The sequence below is a fragment of the Clarias gariepinus genome, chromosome 12 (genome assembly GCF_024256425.1).
Source record: "Clarias gariepinus isolate MV-2021 ecotype Netherlands chromosome 12, CGAR_prim_01v2, whole genome shotgun sequence".
Lineage (NCBI taxonomy): Eukaryota > Metazoa > Chordata > Actinopteri > Siluriformes > Clariidae > Clarias > Clarias gariepinus.
Window position 1 is genome coordinate 22390740 of NC_071111.1, and position 16098 is coordinate 22406837.

The 16098-nt window shown below is 40.7% G+C and overlaps 1 protein-coding gene across 2 annotated transcripts in view; it reads right to left on the reverse strand.

The window, feature by feature from the left end:
* Nucleotides 1-796: 796 nt before the first annotated feature.
* rerg (RAS-like, estrogen-regulated, growth inhibitor) overlaps nt 797-16098 on the reverse strand; it is a 50575-nt gene continuing 35273 nt past the window's right edge. For both annotated transcript variants that reach the window (XM_053508810.1, XM_053508809.1), the window contains exons 3-5: nt 9544-9600; nt 4683-4756; nt 797-2337 (exon numbers count right to left, since the gene is read on the reverse strand). In XM_053508810.1, the coding sequence (XP_053364785.1) occupies nt 1909-2337; nt 4683-4756; nt 9544-9600 (560 nt within the window). In that variant the 3' untranslated portion in view covers nt 797-1908. The remainder of the gene's footprint in view (nt 2338-4682; nt 4757-9543; nt 9601-16098) is intronic.

The window sequence follows — 16098 nt, forward strand, 5'->3', positions numbered from 1 at the left end:
GAACCACCTGCTGCTCAAATCTGTTGCAGTGCGTCAAAAGGATGTGAACCATCTGCCTTCAAATTATTGTTTCCACATCAATAATATCCTAAGACATACATACAAAAAAAAAATACGCCATTTCAAAACGCTCAAATTACTGGGCTGCATCTATCAAAGAACAAAAAAGAAACTAAGGAGGGTTGAAATTAATGGGACTGAGTTGAGAACTCTTCACCACATTATCAAAACCTGGGAGGATGGTGCTGAACCGTAAGGAGCCGGAGAAGAACCGTAAACGTTTGGAGAAGTTGAAACTTAAGACGTATGGAAAAAAGGTCATGTGATCTGATAAGTCCAGATTGATCCTATTCCAGAGTGATGGTGCGTCAGGGTTAGAAGGCAAGCACATGAAGCGATGCACCCATCATGCATAGTGTCTACTGTACAAGTCTCTGGAGACAGTGTTATGATCTGGTGTTGCTTCAGTTGCTCAGGTCTAGTCTCAGCAACATTAGGGGGCAACAAAATAAAGTCAGCTGACCACCTGAATGTACTGAATGATTTTGATGGTTCAACGTCTGTATTTTAACGGCCTTGCTTCCATTTGAGCTTGACCTTGACCTGACCTTGACCACCATACATCTCGGTCTTGACTAGATCTTGGCTAGTCCTGCTCTTAGCTTTGACAATGATGTTCTTGACTACAGTTCTAGCTTTCTCTGATCATAGCCAGCGTGCAGGATTGTGTGGATGATGGAAGGAGAGAAAGAGACACAAAACCACACGCTTCATTTTTTCCCATGACATTTACACATATATTTATCTGTCATCTTTATTTAGTGCACAGCAGGAAGGACAGTGTGGTATAACATCTCACACACTGACCATTACAGTACAGTATATTACAATACGTTAGCGATTTGAATTATGAAAACCCCGTCCTGAAACGTGCTAGCATGTTACCATGGCTACTTCAGCTGTGATTGCAGGATACACTTTACACATGATCTAATGATTGGAGATATTAAGGCAGTCTTATACTGTACATTATAAAGATCGAAATGTCATTTTTAAGGACGAACAGAGATTGAGAGAAGAAAGAACAAGTCCGTGTGAGCTGTAACGCAAGCGTGATAAGAACACGAAGGCCCATCTTTCCTGCCCCAGAAGCGGGGGAAAAATACCCACATTAAAGATATAATCTTCAAAATAAACATGTCCCAAAATGTTTGGAGGGGAGGACTGGCAATTGTTTATTTTTTCCAGATTCCAGAAATGTCACATTCGACTTGATTATGAGGGTGGACACTGATTTGTCTGATCCGGTAACCGGCGACTCGAGAGGGTCGACATGCACGAGCAGTGAACAAAATGCATGAAAATCTGTCGCCCGGATCACTGCTGAGGTTTCAATCAATCATTAAAGTTTGGAGAACAGATATATCTGGGAAGGCCTTGGAGCAGAAGAAAACATTCTGTACAATGCAGGCTATGGCACAGAGACACAGACGACTATAGAGAAACTCTGTATTAGTTTGCTTTTCACTAGACAACAAAACATACAGTTGTGTACAGACAGCACACTTTTGTGCAACTCGTTTTCGGAAAGAATAAAAGGTCCCATGATGCTGCTGTTGCTGTTCTGTACAGTATGGTTCCTGTACCATAATTTTAGTTGTCTCATGTCCTTGTCGTATTCTTTACACTTTACACGATCCTGTATCATACTGTAAGTTTTTAGTTCTGGAGTTTTAATATATGCATGTATTCATGTACATTAATAAAAAAAAAAAGGGATCAGATTTAAATAACAGCTTCCTTTATCCATCCGGAACAGCCTAGCTTTCCCTTTAATTCTTGGCCTAACCAGTCCAACTGATCACCAGCTCTCCAGGTGCTTGTGATTTATTTCCTCCCCCTGGTTCCCTAGCTGCTGATCTTGGTGAGCATCTTGTTGATGGCCTGCTTGACGTGAGTGGTGGAGCTCCGGCGCCGGCTTTTGCCCTGGACGGCGCGGCGCCGGCGCACCTCGCGGCACAGCTCGTGGAAGGCCTCGGCCACGGTGCCTGCGCTGCCTGCGGTGCCTGCTGTTCCGACGCACGCCGAGCACTCGTAGAAAGCACACGCCATGTCGGCGGCCAGTCGTTCACCCTCCTCCGTGGCCACCTGACGCGCGTGCTCCAGGTCGGCCTTGTTGCCCACTAGCACTAAGGGGACGTGCCGCGGCTTCCGTACGTCCTCGAGCAGGCTGCGCAGCGGAGCCACGTCCTCGAAACTGCTCCGATCGGTGATGTCATAGACCAGCACGAATCCGTCACCCCAGCGCATGTGACCCTCCTTCTGCAGCAAGTCCTCCTGGATGGAAGGAAGTAAAAGCATGAAAACAAGTTAGTTATAAGTTCCTTAAAAAGCCCTATAAGGATCATCCGACAGAATCCGGTTATATACTGTATATCATGATAGATAATGTACTGTAGATCTCAATAACATCCTTATTTACTGTACAACTCCATACTCTTAAAAACAAATTGTCTTTCAACTGACCGAGGATTTAGAAAAACATTGCTACTGTATTTCTCAGTTATACGATGATGTTCCCGAGATATCTTTTAGAAAAGATAAATGGCATAACCTTCTTGCTTTTCAGAACACTTTGTTCATCTATCAACAGGCTCTCCTATTCCCTCATTAAAAAATGTTTTAGTCTGAGCTGCGAGACACGAAAGCACCGCTGTCTTCACTTTTTCATCCGAAGTGAATTTTCGTCGTCATATGGCTGCTTTCAGGAGACCAAACAGGTGAAAGTCAAATGGAGCGAGATCAGCACTATAGTTAGGACCCTTTAACACCTCAAAATAAAGCTTTAAAGAGTGGCGGCAGTGTGTTCAGAAGCGTGCGGACGTCCATCCTCATGCGAGATCAGGACGCACTTGGATAGCGGTCCACTGCGTTTAATTACAGGTTTAGGCTTCAGTTCTTCAATAAGCCTCTCACTGTAACGAGCGCTGTTGATTGTGGAAGCTTGTTCCTGATAATGTTCCAATACTTCTGGCCCTTGGGAATCCCAGAAAACTGTAAGCGCTGATGAATTTTCCAGCTGATGGTTGACTTTTAGACTTTTTCTCCATTGGCGATTGAGGATGTTTCCGTTCCACACTCTGCCGTTTACTCTCAGGCTGATTCGAAGTTTAAGTTATTATTACACCTAGAAGTGAAAATTGGAGCTGGAACGAAAAAAAATAATAATAGAGGCTCTTGGGGGCAGGAAACACATTTCACCAGGGCTTGGAGAAGAAGCAATGTGGGCGAGGCGAAGTTTAAGTTCAGACATTGGGTCCATGATGTTCTGTACAGCACCATTTGTTATGTATCCTGCAACTACTGGGAGAGGGATAGCAGGAATACGAAGCGGACACGTCATGACGTGAGAAACTCATGTGAACTGGAGACATCTGATATTCCCACACAAATCAAAGGTACATCTAAGACTCACTCACTCACTCATGGTCTATATACGATGTTGTTGTGAAGGGGCATGGAATCTATCCCGGCACGAGGCAGGTACACCCTGGGTGCCAATCCATTACATGGTACACACACGCACTCTCATACTGTATACTCACTCTCATTCACACACTATAGTTACAGGATTTGAATTTGGGATCAATAAACCTGATCTGCATGTCTTTGGACTGTGAGAGGAAACCAGAGCAAACCCAACAAGCATGGAGAAAACATGCAAACCCCACACACAGACCCCTGAGGCGGGAATCGAACCCGGACAGTGCAAGGTGACAGCGTTAACCACTAAGCCATCAAAATAATCCAAATACTGAATTAAAATAATCTGCTGAAGTGTACAGCATAATGGATGATGTTAAGAATTCCCAGCTGTCAATAACACTTCACTAGATACTGTAATTTTCTGCCAAGCCTCAAAGTCAAGTGTCATAGCGCCTTAGGGTAACAATGTACAAGGTTACTGAACAGTATGTCCTTATTAATCTTATCCTCCCCTGGAAAAATCTATTGTCACGAGGCTCTCCTGCTTCCTGTGTTATGATCAGTTGTGTTTATAAAAACACAGTACTCGTGTCACGATAACAACATTTCTAATCCTGATCTCTGGTGCGGCATGAAGTATTACAGTATGATTACAAAGTCCTGTATACAGGGCGTGGCGGGGTTGAAGCCCACAGTATCCAAGGAGATTTGACGGGGGACACACCAATTCGACACAATACAGGCAATTTGGAAACGAATAATCTGCATTTCTTTAAACAGAGGGAAGCATGCAACTCCATGCAGAGAGACGGGAATCGAACCCTTGACCCCAAAGGTGCAAGGTGACAGTGCTAACCACCATGCAACCGGGTTGTCCTGATTAAGTTATAGAGAACATTTTATTCCTTTAGAGTTACAGCCAGTCAATAATCCACAGGTTTAACAATAAGCACAAAACATCACTTTCAACACTTTATAACACTTTAAATTGTATTTGTCACTCATAGACAGTACGATACGCAGGGAAATGCTTAAACGAGCGCCACCTTAAATGAAAGATTATTAATTGGAAATAAATCTGAAATCAAATAAGAAATACAATAAGTAAAATCGATTATTATTATTAAGAAGCTGATCAACAAAGTGTTTAAGATCACTATGTCTGATCGTGTAAGAACAAAAGGAATGAGGTTCACCTGCCCAGCTGTGTCCAGAATCTCCATGCTGACCATCTCATCATCAATACTGGCTTGGTGTCTGTATGTAGACTCTAAAAAGGAAAGAATTGAAGAACGAAAGAATTACTGGACATGTAACTAAATGATCTGACAAAAAAAAAAAAAAAATCATCTGTGATCAAACCCACAACCTCTTAAACACACACAGCAATAAAGAGTCACAATCAATAAAGACACAAACTGAGTGCTCTTTAATCCATTAAAGATGGCTCCCAGTGCAGCATGTCTCGGCTAATCCTCCTACGCATGTTCCCGGACTTGAGTCGTCCCAGAAGAGCACTGAAATGAGTACAGGCTCTGCACATGAGATTGTGACTCCACCGTGTCCATCCGTGTTCGCTCATCTGAAACGCTTTATTTTTCATTCCAGATGTGCTGCGGGTTATCAACCGTGTGTGAAAGATGTCCCTGCTCGCCTTCAGTGACAGTACACTGGTGTCCTCCTGGGTCGATTTTTCGGAGGAATGACGACGGCATATGATGGACCGTCCGTGCACATATTAACACCCTGTATCAATCATAATGTATATATACATCTGTGTGTGTGTGTGTGTGTGTGCAGAGAGTTGAGGAGGAGAGTTAATGTTCTGAACATGCAGCAGTAAAACGGCAGAGTGATTGCTTGTGCATGTTTCTTTATCTCAAAGTCCAAAAGTTTTTAATATTCCTGGCAACATGTCATTTATTTTTAAGCGCCCCGAAGTTTATCCAAGTCTCCTGCTGTGCTTTAGGAGACCTGCTGGCCTGGGAAAAAAACAAGGCCAGCTACAATGGAATTCCTCAACAACCTCGACATTTTGTGTTGTTTGAGTTTGTGTAACATTCACTCACTTTTCTATATCACAGAGACATGCAAAGCTTCCTAAAGGCATTTCAAGCTTCAGAGGGATTGTCAGTCGAGATGTACGTATTAATGATGGGTCGTTTAGAATGATTTGTTCTTTTTGAACGAGTCTTCAACGCAGTTTTAGAGTGATTTGTTCATTTTCTACTGGCCGTGCATGCGCAATGCGTAGCCAAACCTCCGTAGGTTATGTGCAGGAAACAGAAATAAATAGTTACCCTCTCGAGTCTTTCAGTCTGAGTCGTTCATTCTTTTGTCACGTGACTCCCGTAGATGTTATGCGATGCAGTAGATTGAAAAGAACGAACGACTCAGACTAGAAGATATAAGAGGTGAGCTACTCATTCAGTTTATTATAATATGTCCTTAGCTGCTTTGTAATATTTTCATTACTGGAATTAGAGCCAAAATTTGTGTATGTAAACGTGTTGGAAGGCCTGAAAAAGTGACATTTTACTTAATTTCTGATCGAAATGACTCCAAAAAAGATTTGATCATTTTGATGAGTCACACTTTTACATAAGACACTTTCATGCATATTCGCACACCCCCCTAGTCACTTCTGTTTAAAGCCCACTTCATCTACAAACTTAAGTTCTATATTTTTCTATATTTGTACAGAAAATCATTTCTTTTTCCATATTTGTACAGCGAGTTTTTCTTATATTTTTCTTATATTTTATATTTTGTCTTTTCTTTTATAGATATAGTTTTCTTTCCTTAGCTAAAGTTATTTTCTATATTTAATTTCTTATTTTATTCAATATTTATTTTCTATTAATAATCTTTTTTTTTAAAGATTTCACTGCATATCGTACTGTGTATGAGTGTGTATGTGACGAAAAAAAAAATTATTTGAATGATCCTAACTTCCCATCCCTAGTACATATAACTTTGGGCTCAGGAAACCTAAAATGCCTTACCAAAAAAAAACAAAAAAAAAACGCTATTTCAGAAGAGTCATATTATTTAGTTGCATCAAGCAAAAAACAAAACACAAAAAAACTAAGGAAATTAGTTAAAGTTACTGGGACTGGGCTAAGAAGCGCATAAAATGAATTGCATAGTTCCCGCAGTGTTATGATCTGAGGTTGCTCAGGTCTAGACTCCTGATCGCACCATCATGTGACAATAAAATGACGTCCTCTGATGACCTGAATGTACCGAATGACCATTATCACATCTATGGAGTTTTTCTTCCCAAAAGACATGGCCATGTTCCAGGACTCGGATTATGAAAGAGTGTTTCTGGGAGCATGAGGAATCATTTTCACATGTTTTACATCATGGCCATCACATTGTGTGCTGGAATCAAAGTCATTCAGCCTAACCTGTTTTTTTTTTTTTTTTTCACAGTTTTTCGTTGACGGCAGAAGTCGGACATTGTTTTGACTCCATAACGAATGCCCTTGTGTTGTGAAATATTTGTTTCCAACCATTAAGGCTGCCTAAAATAAATGACCAGCAATTATCTTTGCGCAGAGCTTGAGGGCATCTTCAATATGTGTCAGAGCTGGAACGGAAAGATAAAGGTGGGTCGTTAGAGGGATCGGCAGCTCTTTCTCTCTCTCGCTCACTAAATTAAGGAGGTCCAGCTGCACAGAATTCCTCGCTAACGAAGAACCAGATAAGCAACTAACATGATTGAACACAGTTCCACTTTAAGCTCAGTGATTCGCTATAAATAAGCAACAATTGAATGATTGTAAATGGGGTTGCTTAGTTTCATGGTGGCGCTTCATTTTTTCAGTTCAGACTACATTGTTTGAATTGGACACCTCATGCATACAACTTTTTTTTATCTGTCTGGACATTTGTTCCTTTCGAAAAAGCTGTGTCGGGTCAATAATAAGACCAAAAATTATGAAATCCTTCTACATGAGATCCTTTAAGTGTGAACAAATAAAACTAGACATCACATTGTTCTCAAGACTACCTGTTTTTCCGAGATATTGTGCCAGCAAAGAATAGACAGATGGACACATGGATGGACAGGTGAATGAAAAGACAGATGGACAGATGGATGGACATGATAACTAACAGCAACATGAAAACACAATATGGCCTCTGAGTGGCGCAGTGGTAAAGCGCTCACCCTATCATCCGGGGATCACTGGTTCGAACCCCGGGTGATGCTGTTTTCCTCTCACAGCCGGAGGCACAGAGAGAGCTGATTGGCCGAGCTCTCTTAGGAGGGAGGGATGAGGGGTACTTGCGCTCCCACATTATTCACGGCTCTACAGCCAATCAGGGGCGTCTGTGAGCTCGCGCATGTGGAAGGAGTGGATAGCACTGTCCTCCGAGTGTGTTACTCCGCCCCCAACGGTGCGTAAGCGAGCAGTTCGAAAAGATGCGGCCAGCTTTTAAAAGTTTAAAAGTAATCGAGTCGAGCGTAGCGGAGTAAGAGTAGCGTTTCTGCTTCACAAATCTACTCAAGTAAAAGTGAAAAGTATAGTGGAGTAAAACTACTCACAGAAGTACATTCTCATATAACTTATAGAAGTTACTCAAGTAAATGTCACTCATTACTACCCACCTTCACATGTGATTATGTCCAGTCTTGGTGTCAAAAGTAAGGAAAACATTTTGATTGTGCATTTTGTCTCCAGAGAGCAGACATCAGAGCAGACAGAGGGCCATCACAATGCTTCAGCTTGGAGCAACATAAGGAGACATCAAGCATACATTTGGCATTCCATGCTGTTGTGAACATTCCCAACAACTGGTTTCACTGTTGATTGCTCTAGGTCTGAAAGGTCAAGAGTGAAAATGCCAAGACCAGCCAGACTAACACTGTATGATGGTGTTGTTTGGGAAATCATACAGACAAGACAATACTGCCTTTACCGCTTTTAAAAGCATGGCCATTGTGGCGAAGCAGCTTTACAAAATCAAAAGAAAATCAGAGAAATGAGTTTAAAATGTTTGAGGAAGTATAAGTAAATCAAAACTGTCAGATCAAATCAAACGAGATTAAGATGAGATGAGCAAGCCAATGGTAACCGTGGCAAGGAAAAACTCTCTGAGATGTCAATAGGAAGAAACCTTGAGAGGAACCGGACACAACAAGAAACCCATCCTCATTTCTGTGATAACGGATAGCAGGGATTCGATCTGCAGTTATACTGAGTGTTAGGAGGCTGGAAGTTCAATATAACAGACAAGTTAAGTCTAAGTTAATATGGAGACCACTTTGGTTATTCACGGCTCAGATACAAGACTGTTTGAACCATTGATCAGCCGAGTCCAAGACCATGAATGATGCTTATTTGCAGGTGGACTTGTTAAACGTCTAAGGAGGCCATATTGTGGGCTGATGTTGAGTCCACATGACTGTCAATGTCATCAAAATTATGAATTTCTGGTGCTGATGGATTGATTTGCATAAAATCGAAATTTACTGTATATGTGCAAGATTTTTTTTTTTGAGCACATTAATCAGACGGAACATTTATGTAGAGCAACAAGCCACTTTTGGGTTTGCACCATCCCACACACATCCATCAACTCATCTCACAGCACTCAGACCTTCAGGCAGCTGCTCGGTTTAAAAAAAAAAATGCTATAATAAGATGATAAATGTATTAAGTTTAATGTTCTTCAGTTAGCTGAACTTGGATGTTCATCTAGCCAGGTACAGGCGTTTATTAATGTCTCTAAAGAGCTACTGAAGCTAATTAAATGATCTAATATCCTCTTTGATGTAATTGATAGTCAGACAGACATTCTATATTAAACGCCCTTTAGTCCAGGATGTAAACATACTGTAGGCATAAATTCATCAGAATTCAGTAATGATTATTTTTAATTATTTTTATTTTTTTCTGAAAGAGGAACACCAAATCTCTTGCTTCCGTCGCTCAAAATACCATATTCATCAGCTTGCCAAGTGTATATGCCACAATGGTTCAAAGAGGCAAAAGGCCCTTGAGGTCCTCCGCAACACAAGTGCTTTTAGTGTAATGGTGTGCTTACCTAGTGTGGGGTCATACTCCCAGATGAAGCGGTTGGTCAGGAGTCTCACCACCAACGCTGAGAAAGAAAGAAAGACAGAATCAAAAGTGAATATGTTTTCTTCAAGAGCTGCCCGCAATCAAACCGAGTATGGTATTACAATCAAGGAGTCTAGAGTCCGCCGGGAAATGATCCAACATGCAGGATATTAAAATCGTCCGACATACAGGTCATATTGCACAAGCTGTGCGTGGGTTTGAGAGAGACTAATGGAAAGTGTGTCTAAAGTGGAATTACAGTCATCGTGAATGACCTCTTATCTAGTGGACTGTACCGTATCTATCAGCCTACTGTACCAACTATCGTCAACTGAGAAACAGCCAGGGTGCTTTTAGACATATCCTATGATTTAGCTAGATTTAGAGGATATTGATGAGCAACATAGGCAGATTATAAATGATGAAATATGAATTACGATCATGAGTCAAAAGAAATAAGTATTCAGACACATCTGGTTTGGTCCTTTGATATATATTTACAGCGTATAAATTCTATTTATTTACACAAATTTACACGTCTTCTACTTTACTAAGGATAATAAACATAAAACTAATAGGTGTGTAAGGATGGATTGTGGTGCAAAAATCTGATAATATGCAACATAAAATCCTATTAATTAGGCATCTAATGCAATTGCACTGTTTAAACACCAGCTCAGTGCGTTAAGTAGAGCATCAGACAATGTGGAAACGATCACTTTAGCCAATTTGGAGCTCTAGCCTCTGTAATATGTGGAGATCATTATAACTCACGCCAGACATTTATTCAGTCAAAATAGATATTTATTTATTTTTAAAGATGCCCATATTACATTTTGTTTAAAATATTAAATCTCTATTAGCGGCAAGGTCCTACCACAGTCGTACAAAATGGGAATTAATACAGCGGTCACCGTTGGCCTCCACGGTCCATAGTCGGACTACAGAGGTTCCGAAATTAATAAATGGATTTGTGATAATAGCTAGTTATTATTTTTTATTAGCAGAAATGTACATTGTTTTTAAATAGTTGATCCAAGAATTTAAAAAGATTTATTTTTACGTTATCATTAGAATTGTAAATGACTAATCACATATTAATTCATAGATCAAAAGTTTATTAACCAGTACTGTTTGTTTTGCATAATATTTCTCCATTGCATATTTAGCGCAGATATCTATTAACCGCACCACCCGAGGGTGCACTTGCAGTTCACCTGGTGTGCACTATTGGACATGGTATTTTAAGCAGCCGGGATTTTTAATGTCGAGTAAATTATTGATTGTTAATGTGTCCAAATGTAAGCATATAGTGGAGAATACACCCACGAAAAGCATGCATTCATAAGCATAAACCTTACTTAATAGCCCAAGGCAGAGCATTTGCAAATTCATTTGTATCAAATTAGCTCATTGATGCAGGAGATTGAATCAGGATGTGCTCGAAATAAACACTTGGCTGTATCGCGGTACATGACGTGTTACTCCACTGCTGCTGCATGAGCTTGCTGATTAATCACATTCATCAGCATTGCTTTTTACAGCATGGTCCATTAATAATAATATTTCTTTGTTTGATGGTAAGGGTCATCATTTCATCGGGGAAAAATGTGTGCCTGGTGTGTGTTTTGTCTCTGACCCATTTCCTCTTACTTTCTCATTACGGTCCTGTCTCGCAAAAAGACATCCGAGTGATAAAGAACATCCCGGCTAAGGCCAGAACAGAATGCTCTCTCCCTCTCTCTCTCTCCCTCGTCTCTATCTTCTCTGTCTTCTCCGTCTCATTGTCCAAACTTCTGTCTCTGATCCTATCGCTCGCTTTGAAATCCTGCGCCGCATTGGGATATCCCTTCTTCATTCGCTACTACAGAAAGGCAAACATATAGCTCCATGCTGTTCCTGTAGCTACACTGTGTGTGTGTTGTGCATGAGTTACAGCTCGGCTGTTTTATCTCGGGTGCTCTTCTCTCACGGTCCTGTCATGTGCCTGATCGCCCCCGAATGGACTCCGGTGCTCCTGTAGAATCTGCAGGAGTATCTTTTTCGCATGTGAGACGGCCTCTCACAGCCACTAGAAAAAAAATTTACTCCACCATTGAGGAGGAAAAACACAATCGCAGCATGACACATCTCTTTTTTTGTTTTTTCCCATAAAAAAGGCCTTGCCCTGAAGAGTATTAATATATTATGTCTTGTCACACAGGTTGTTGTATATGCCATGAAATACTGCATTTAACACACTTTTTTTTTTACTTTTAGACATATTACAAGTCTACAGCAGGAAAACATTCACCATCATATTACTTTCTAATATCATTCTTAATCATTTGATATGACACTGAAATTAATTTATCTAAAATTATTAGGGTTTTTAATATCATCATTTCAGCTACGTCATGCTAATTATAACGCTATCAACATATTTAAATTAAATGCAGAATTTCTACTCATGTAAAATTTGTAAGTTTATAAACAACAAACAAGAACTACCTTCCAGGAGACCTAGATGAGGTAGACACTCAACAGGGTGCCATCCCAGGGCACAAGCACACACAATCACACACTATAGGCAAATTTAGAGTAATATGCATGTCTTTGGACTGTGGGAGGAAACCGGAGTACCCAGAGGAAACCTACCAAAGCATGGGGAGAACATGCAAACTCCACGCACACAGACCCAAGGTGGGAATTAAACCCGGACACTGAAGGTGCCCGGACACTTTACGATGAAAATTAATCAACATTAAAATGATAAAGTACATAAAAAACCCTGCGCACAGTAATTATAAAACAAAGACATTACGAACAGATGGCATGGTGCCTTGCACCTCCAGGTTCGAGGATTCGATTCTCGTCTCAGGTCTGTGTGCATTGGGGTTTGCATGTTCACCCTGTGCCTTGTTGTACTGTAGGTTTCCTCCGGGTACTTCGGTTTCCTCCCAAAACATGCAATTTAGACTAACTGCCGTTTCAGATTATGTGTGTGTGTGCCCTGAGATGGATTGGCACCCTGTCCAGAGTGTACCCTGTCTTTGTGCCCTAAATCTCCTGGGAAGAACTCCAGGCCCCCTGAGACCATGTACAAGACAAGCGATTTAAAAAAGAAATGAATGAATAAACATTAAGACCATTAAAATGTCACCATCATGCTAAAGTCAGAAACAAGTACTAGCAGTCAATACAATGTGGACTACAGATGTAAATAGACCAGCCCAAGGAGGTAGGTGAGTAAGCAGGGGTGTAGATCTGAAGTAATTCCAATACATACATAGGGACAGGATTATGAAGGGCCTTAAATGTTAACAGTAATATTTTCAGACACCCGAAGCCAGCAAGAATAGGTGTGATGTGGCCTGATAATTAGACCGCATAATAAGCCTAGCTGCTGAATTTTGCACAATTTGTGTGAAAGTTTTTTAGAGATGCCAGACAAGATGCAATAACAGAAATCAATGCAAGATGTCACAAAAGCGTTGACCAATATCTCCACTTTCATCTAAGAGAGTGAGAGAGAGAGAGAGAGAGAGAGAGAGAGAGAGAGAGAGAGAGAGAGAGAAAAGAAGGAGAGAGAGAGAGAGAGAGAGAGAGAGAGAGAGAGACGGGAGTAGCCTGGCAATATTGCACAGATGAAAAAGGTCTATGTGGGACATGTTATTACTGTACAAAAAAACCCCAAGTCTGTTAACCTGAGTGGAACGTGGTAATATATAGCCATTAATATTGATAGTAAAATCAGACACTTTTGAAAGAGCAACCAACAATTTCAGATTTAACAGTATTTAGTTTAAGTGGTCGCTGATCATCCATGCACCAACATCATTGCGGGCTGTTAACGAGGGGATTCAGTGCGAAGAAATCAATTCCTTTAACAGCCATGTAAAGCTGAGGGTCATCAACGTAACAATGAAAACAAACTCCATGCTTGGAAAAAAAATATTTCCCGAGGGCCGCATGTAATGAACAGAAGTGGAGCGAGGACGGAGCCTTGGGGTACCCCACATGTCACGGTGGAACTCACAGACTGACAGTTAATAATCTGGACAAACTACATCCTGTCTGTAAGAGAGGAAACAAACCACTGATCGTCATGAATCCTATGTCACGAATCCCAATACTACAAAGCTGTTCTAATAGTACTAAATAGGATATTGTGTCTAACGCAGCACTAAGGTCCAAAAAAAAAAGAATGCAAAGCAGGACAGAGTCCGTCTTACAGAGAAGCAAGCTTATTAGTTATTTTTACCAAGGCTGTCTTAGTACAATACCTCGGTCAGAACCCAGACTGAAATGGTTTGAAAAGATCATTATTGTCAGGTTAGCTCTGAAAGTGTGCAGCAACTACAGTAACCTTTTTAAAAAGATTTATGAAGAATAGACAGATTTGAAATTGGCCTATGATTATTAAACTCACCAGGGTCAGAGAAAGGGAAAAGAATGAAGCACACACTGCAGTACATTTGACGTAAAATCATTATTTTAAAGCTAAACAGGGCCAAAATCATTTAATTGAGTGTGATAGCTATTATAATGTTTGATGTCATAAATGCTTGTGCTCATTTCTTAATTAATTAGTGTATGGCTTACGACGGTTATTGTTCTTACAAAATGCTATATGATAACTGTTGTAACAGATAATCAATGATGTCTTGTCACATCATGTCAAGCACTTCATAAAAGTGGACTATAAATATTGTGACAATAACTGACAATAACTCCTTATCAACAGACAAAGACCAAATATATGTCCTCACTTTCTGTTTGGTGACTTACTCACTCACTCACTCACTTATCGACTATACCATTTATGCAGAAGACTTAGGGCAGAAGACTTAGGGCATGATGTGGGATATACCCTGGACAAGATCCTCATTCATACACTATGGACAATTTATGAACGCCGATTAGCCTAACCTGTATGTTGTTGGACTCTGAGAGGTAACCAGAGTACCTGGAGGAAACCCACCAATCACAGAGAGAACATGCAAACCCCATGCACACGGACCCAAGGTGGGAATCAAACCCAGACCCTGGAGGTCCAAGGAGACAGTGCTTAATCACTAAGCCCATGTTTGGTGAAATCATCATGTTTTGGAGTGATCTCATGATGCAAACGGTTATGCAAACTTTCATGATGATAGGAAAAGCTTTCATGATGAGGGAAAAGAACACCTGTTCCATTACATACCTAACCAGACATCTACAAGCTGCAGTGATGGAAACTTAGGAGTGTTGTTGAGGTTTTTAGACGTTAGAAGAGCCTTGTAAGGGCTTGATGAGGTTTGTTGAATGTATAGAATTATTTACAATTCAGGGCTTTTGGCAGATGGCCTTATCCAAAGCGACTTACATTTATCTCATCACACACATGAGCAGTTGAGTTCGAACAGCGATAGCTCAGTACTACTGGGGTTTGAACCTGGGACCTTCTGATCAGAAGTCCAACACCTTAACCACTGAGCTCCATCTGCCCTGAATTATGTTTTAGTGACGCTGGATTGTAAAGTTGGAGCTGGTCCTACAATGCTTATAAGGTATTAATGGGTATCTCAGATTGGCCTTTTATCACTTCCAAACAGCTAAACACAGTTACAGTGCTGTTACAGCACTGGTGATGACAACACCTTCCAACATCTATGTCACCAAAGGGTTCAAGAATCATTGCATTACCTTCCTCTATAACCAAAGTACTGCTTTAACAAATAAAACTTTCAGCCACCAATAATACTTTTTTTGGTTGATGCCTTGATTTTATCCCGTTTTACTGAATCAGGAATGAGAAAGTGAATACAGTATCATATAAATGCACCCAACGTGTGTTTACCGAACAATCTGATCCCAAACTGGCAGTGTTTGACTTTGGAGCTGAAAGTAATTCATTATTTTTAACAAATCAGGCAAACAAAAACTTCCTGGGTATGACTCATCTTTAGGGAGCCTTGGGAAGCTCATTATCTGTGTGTCTGTATGTGTGTGTGTGTGTGTGGTCCTTAGTGACTGTCTGGGTCACTGCAATTGGGTTTCAACATCACATACTGTAGAAGCCTGCTATGCCACAAGATTGTAGGTGTTCACCGCGAGCTTTTTCTGTAATATGAAGCTGGTTAGTAAATTACAAATGCCAGGTTCACCAGTCTCTGATAGAACATCCCAGCTATTGTGTTTAAGCATTATGTTTTTTCTTCGCTTGTGCAACCTAGACAGTTGGGATATGGATAACATGTAAATTAATGTTCTGTGCTGCATCACAGAAACAGGCTGTCTGTCCGCTTCTACATACATGAGCTCAGTGACACGTATAATTGGCTGGTTTGGCTTTGATCGAGACTTTTGATTTCAGACCCAGAGACTACGGTCAATTTAAGCCTCTTGGCCTCTCACCTTTCAGATGGATTAGATCCTGCGATCTCACCATGACATGACAATGACTTTTCTATTGGGCCATGTGAGAGAGAACTATTTTAAAGTTCTTTTAGATGAAACTTCTTTCACAAATACATTGGTCTATGTACATTCACTTTTTAAGCTCTTCATCTGTACC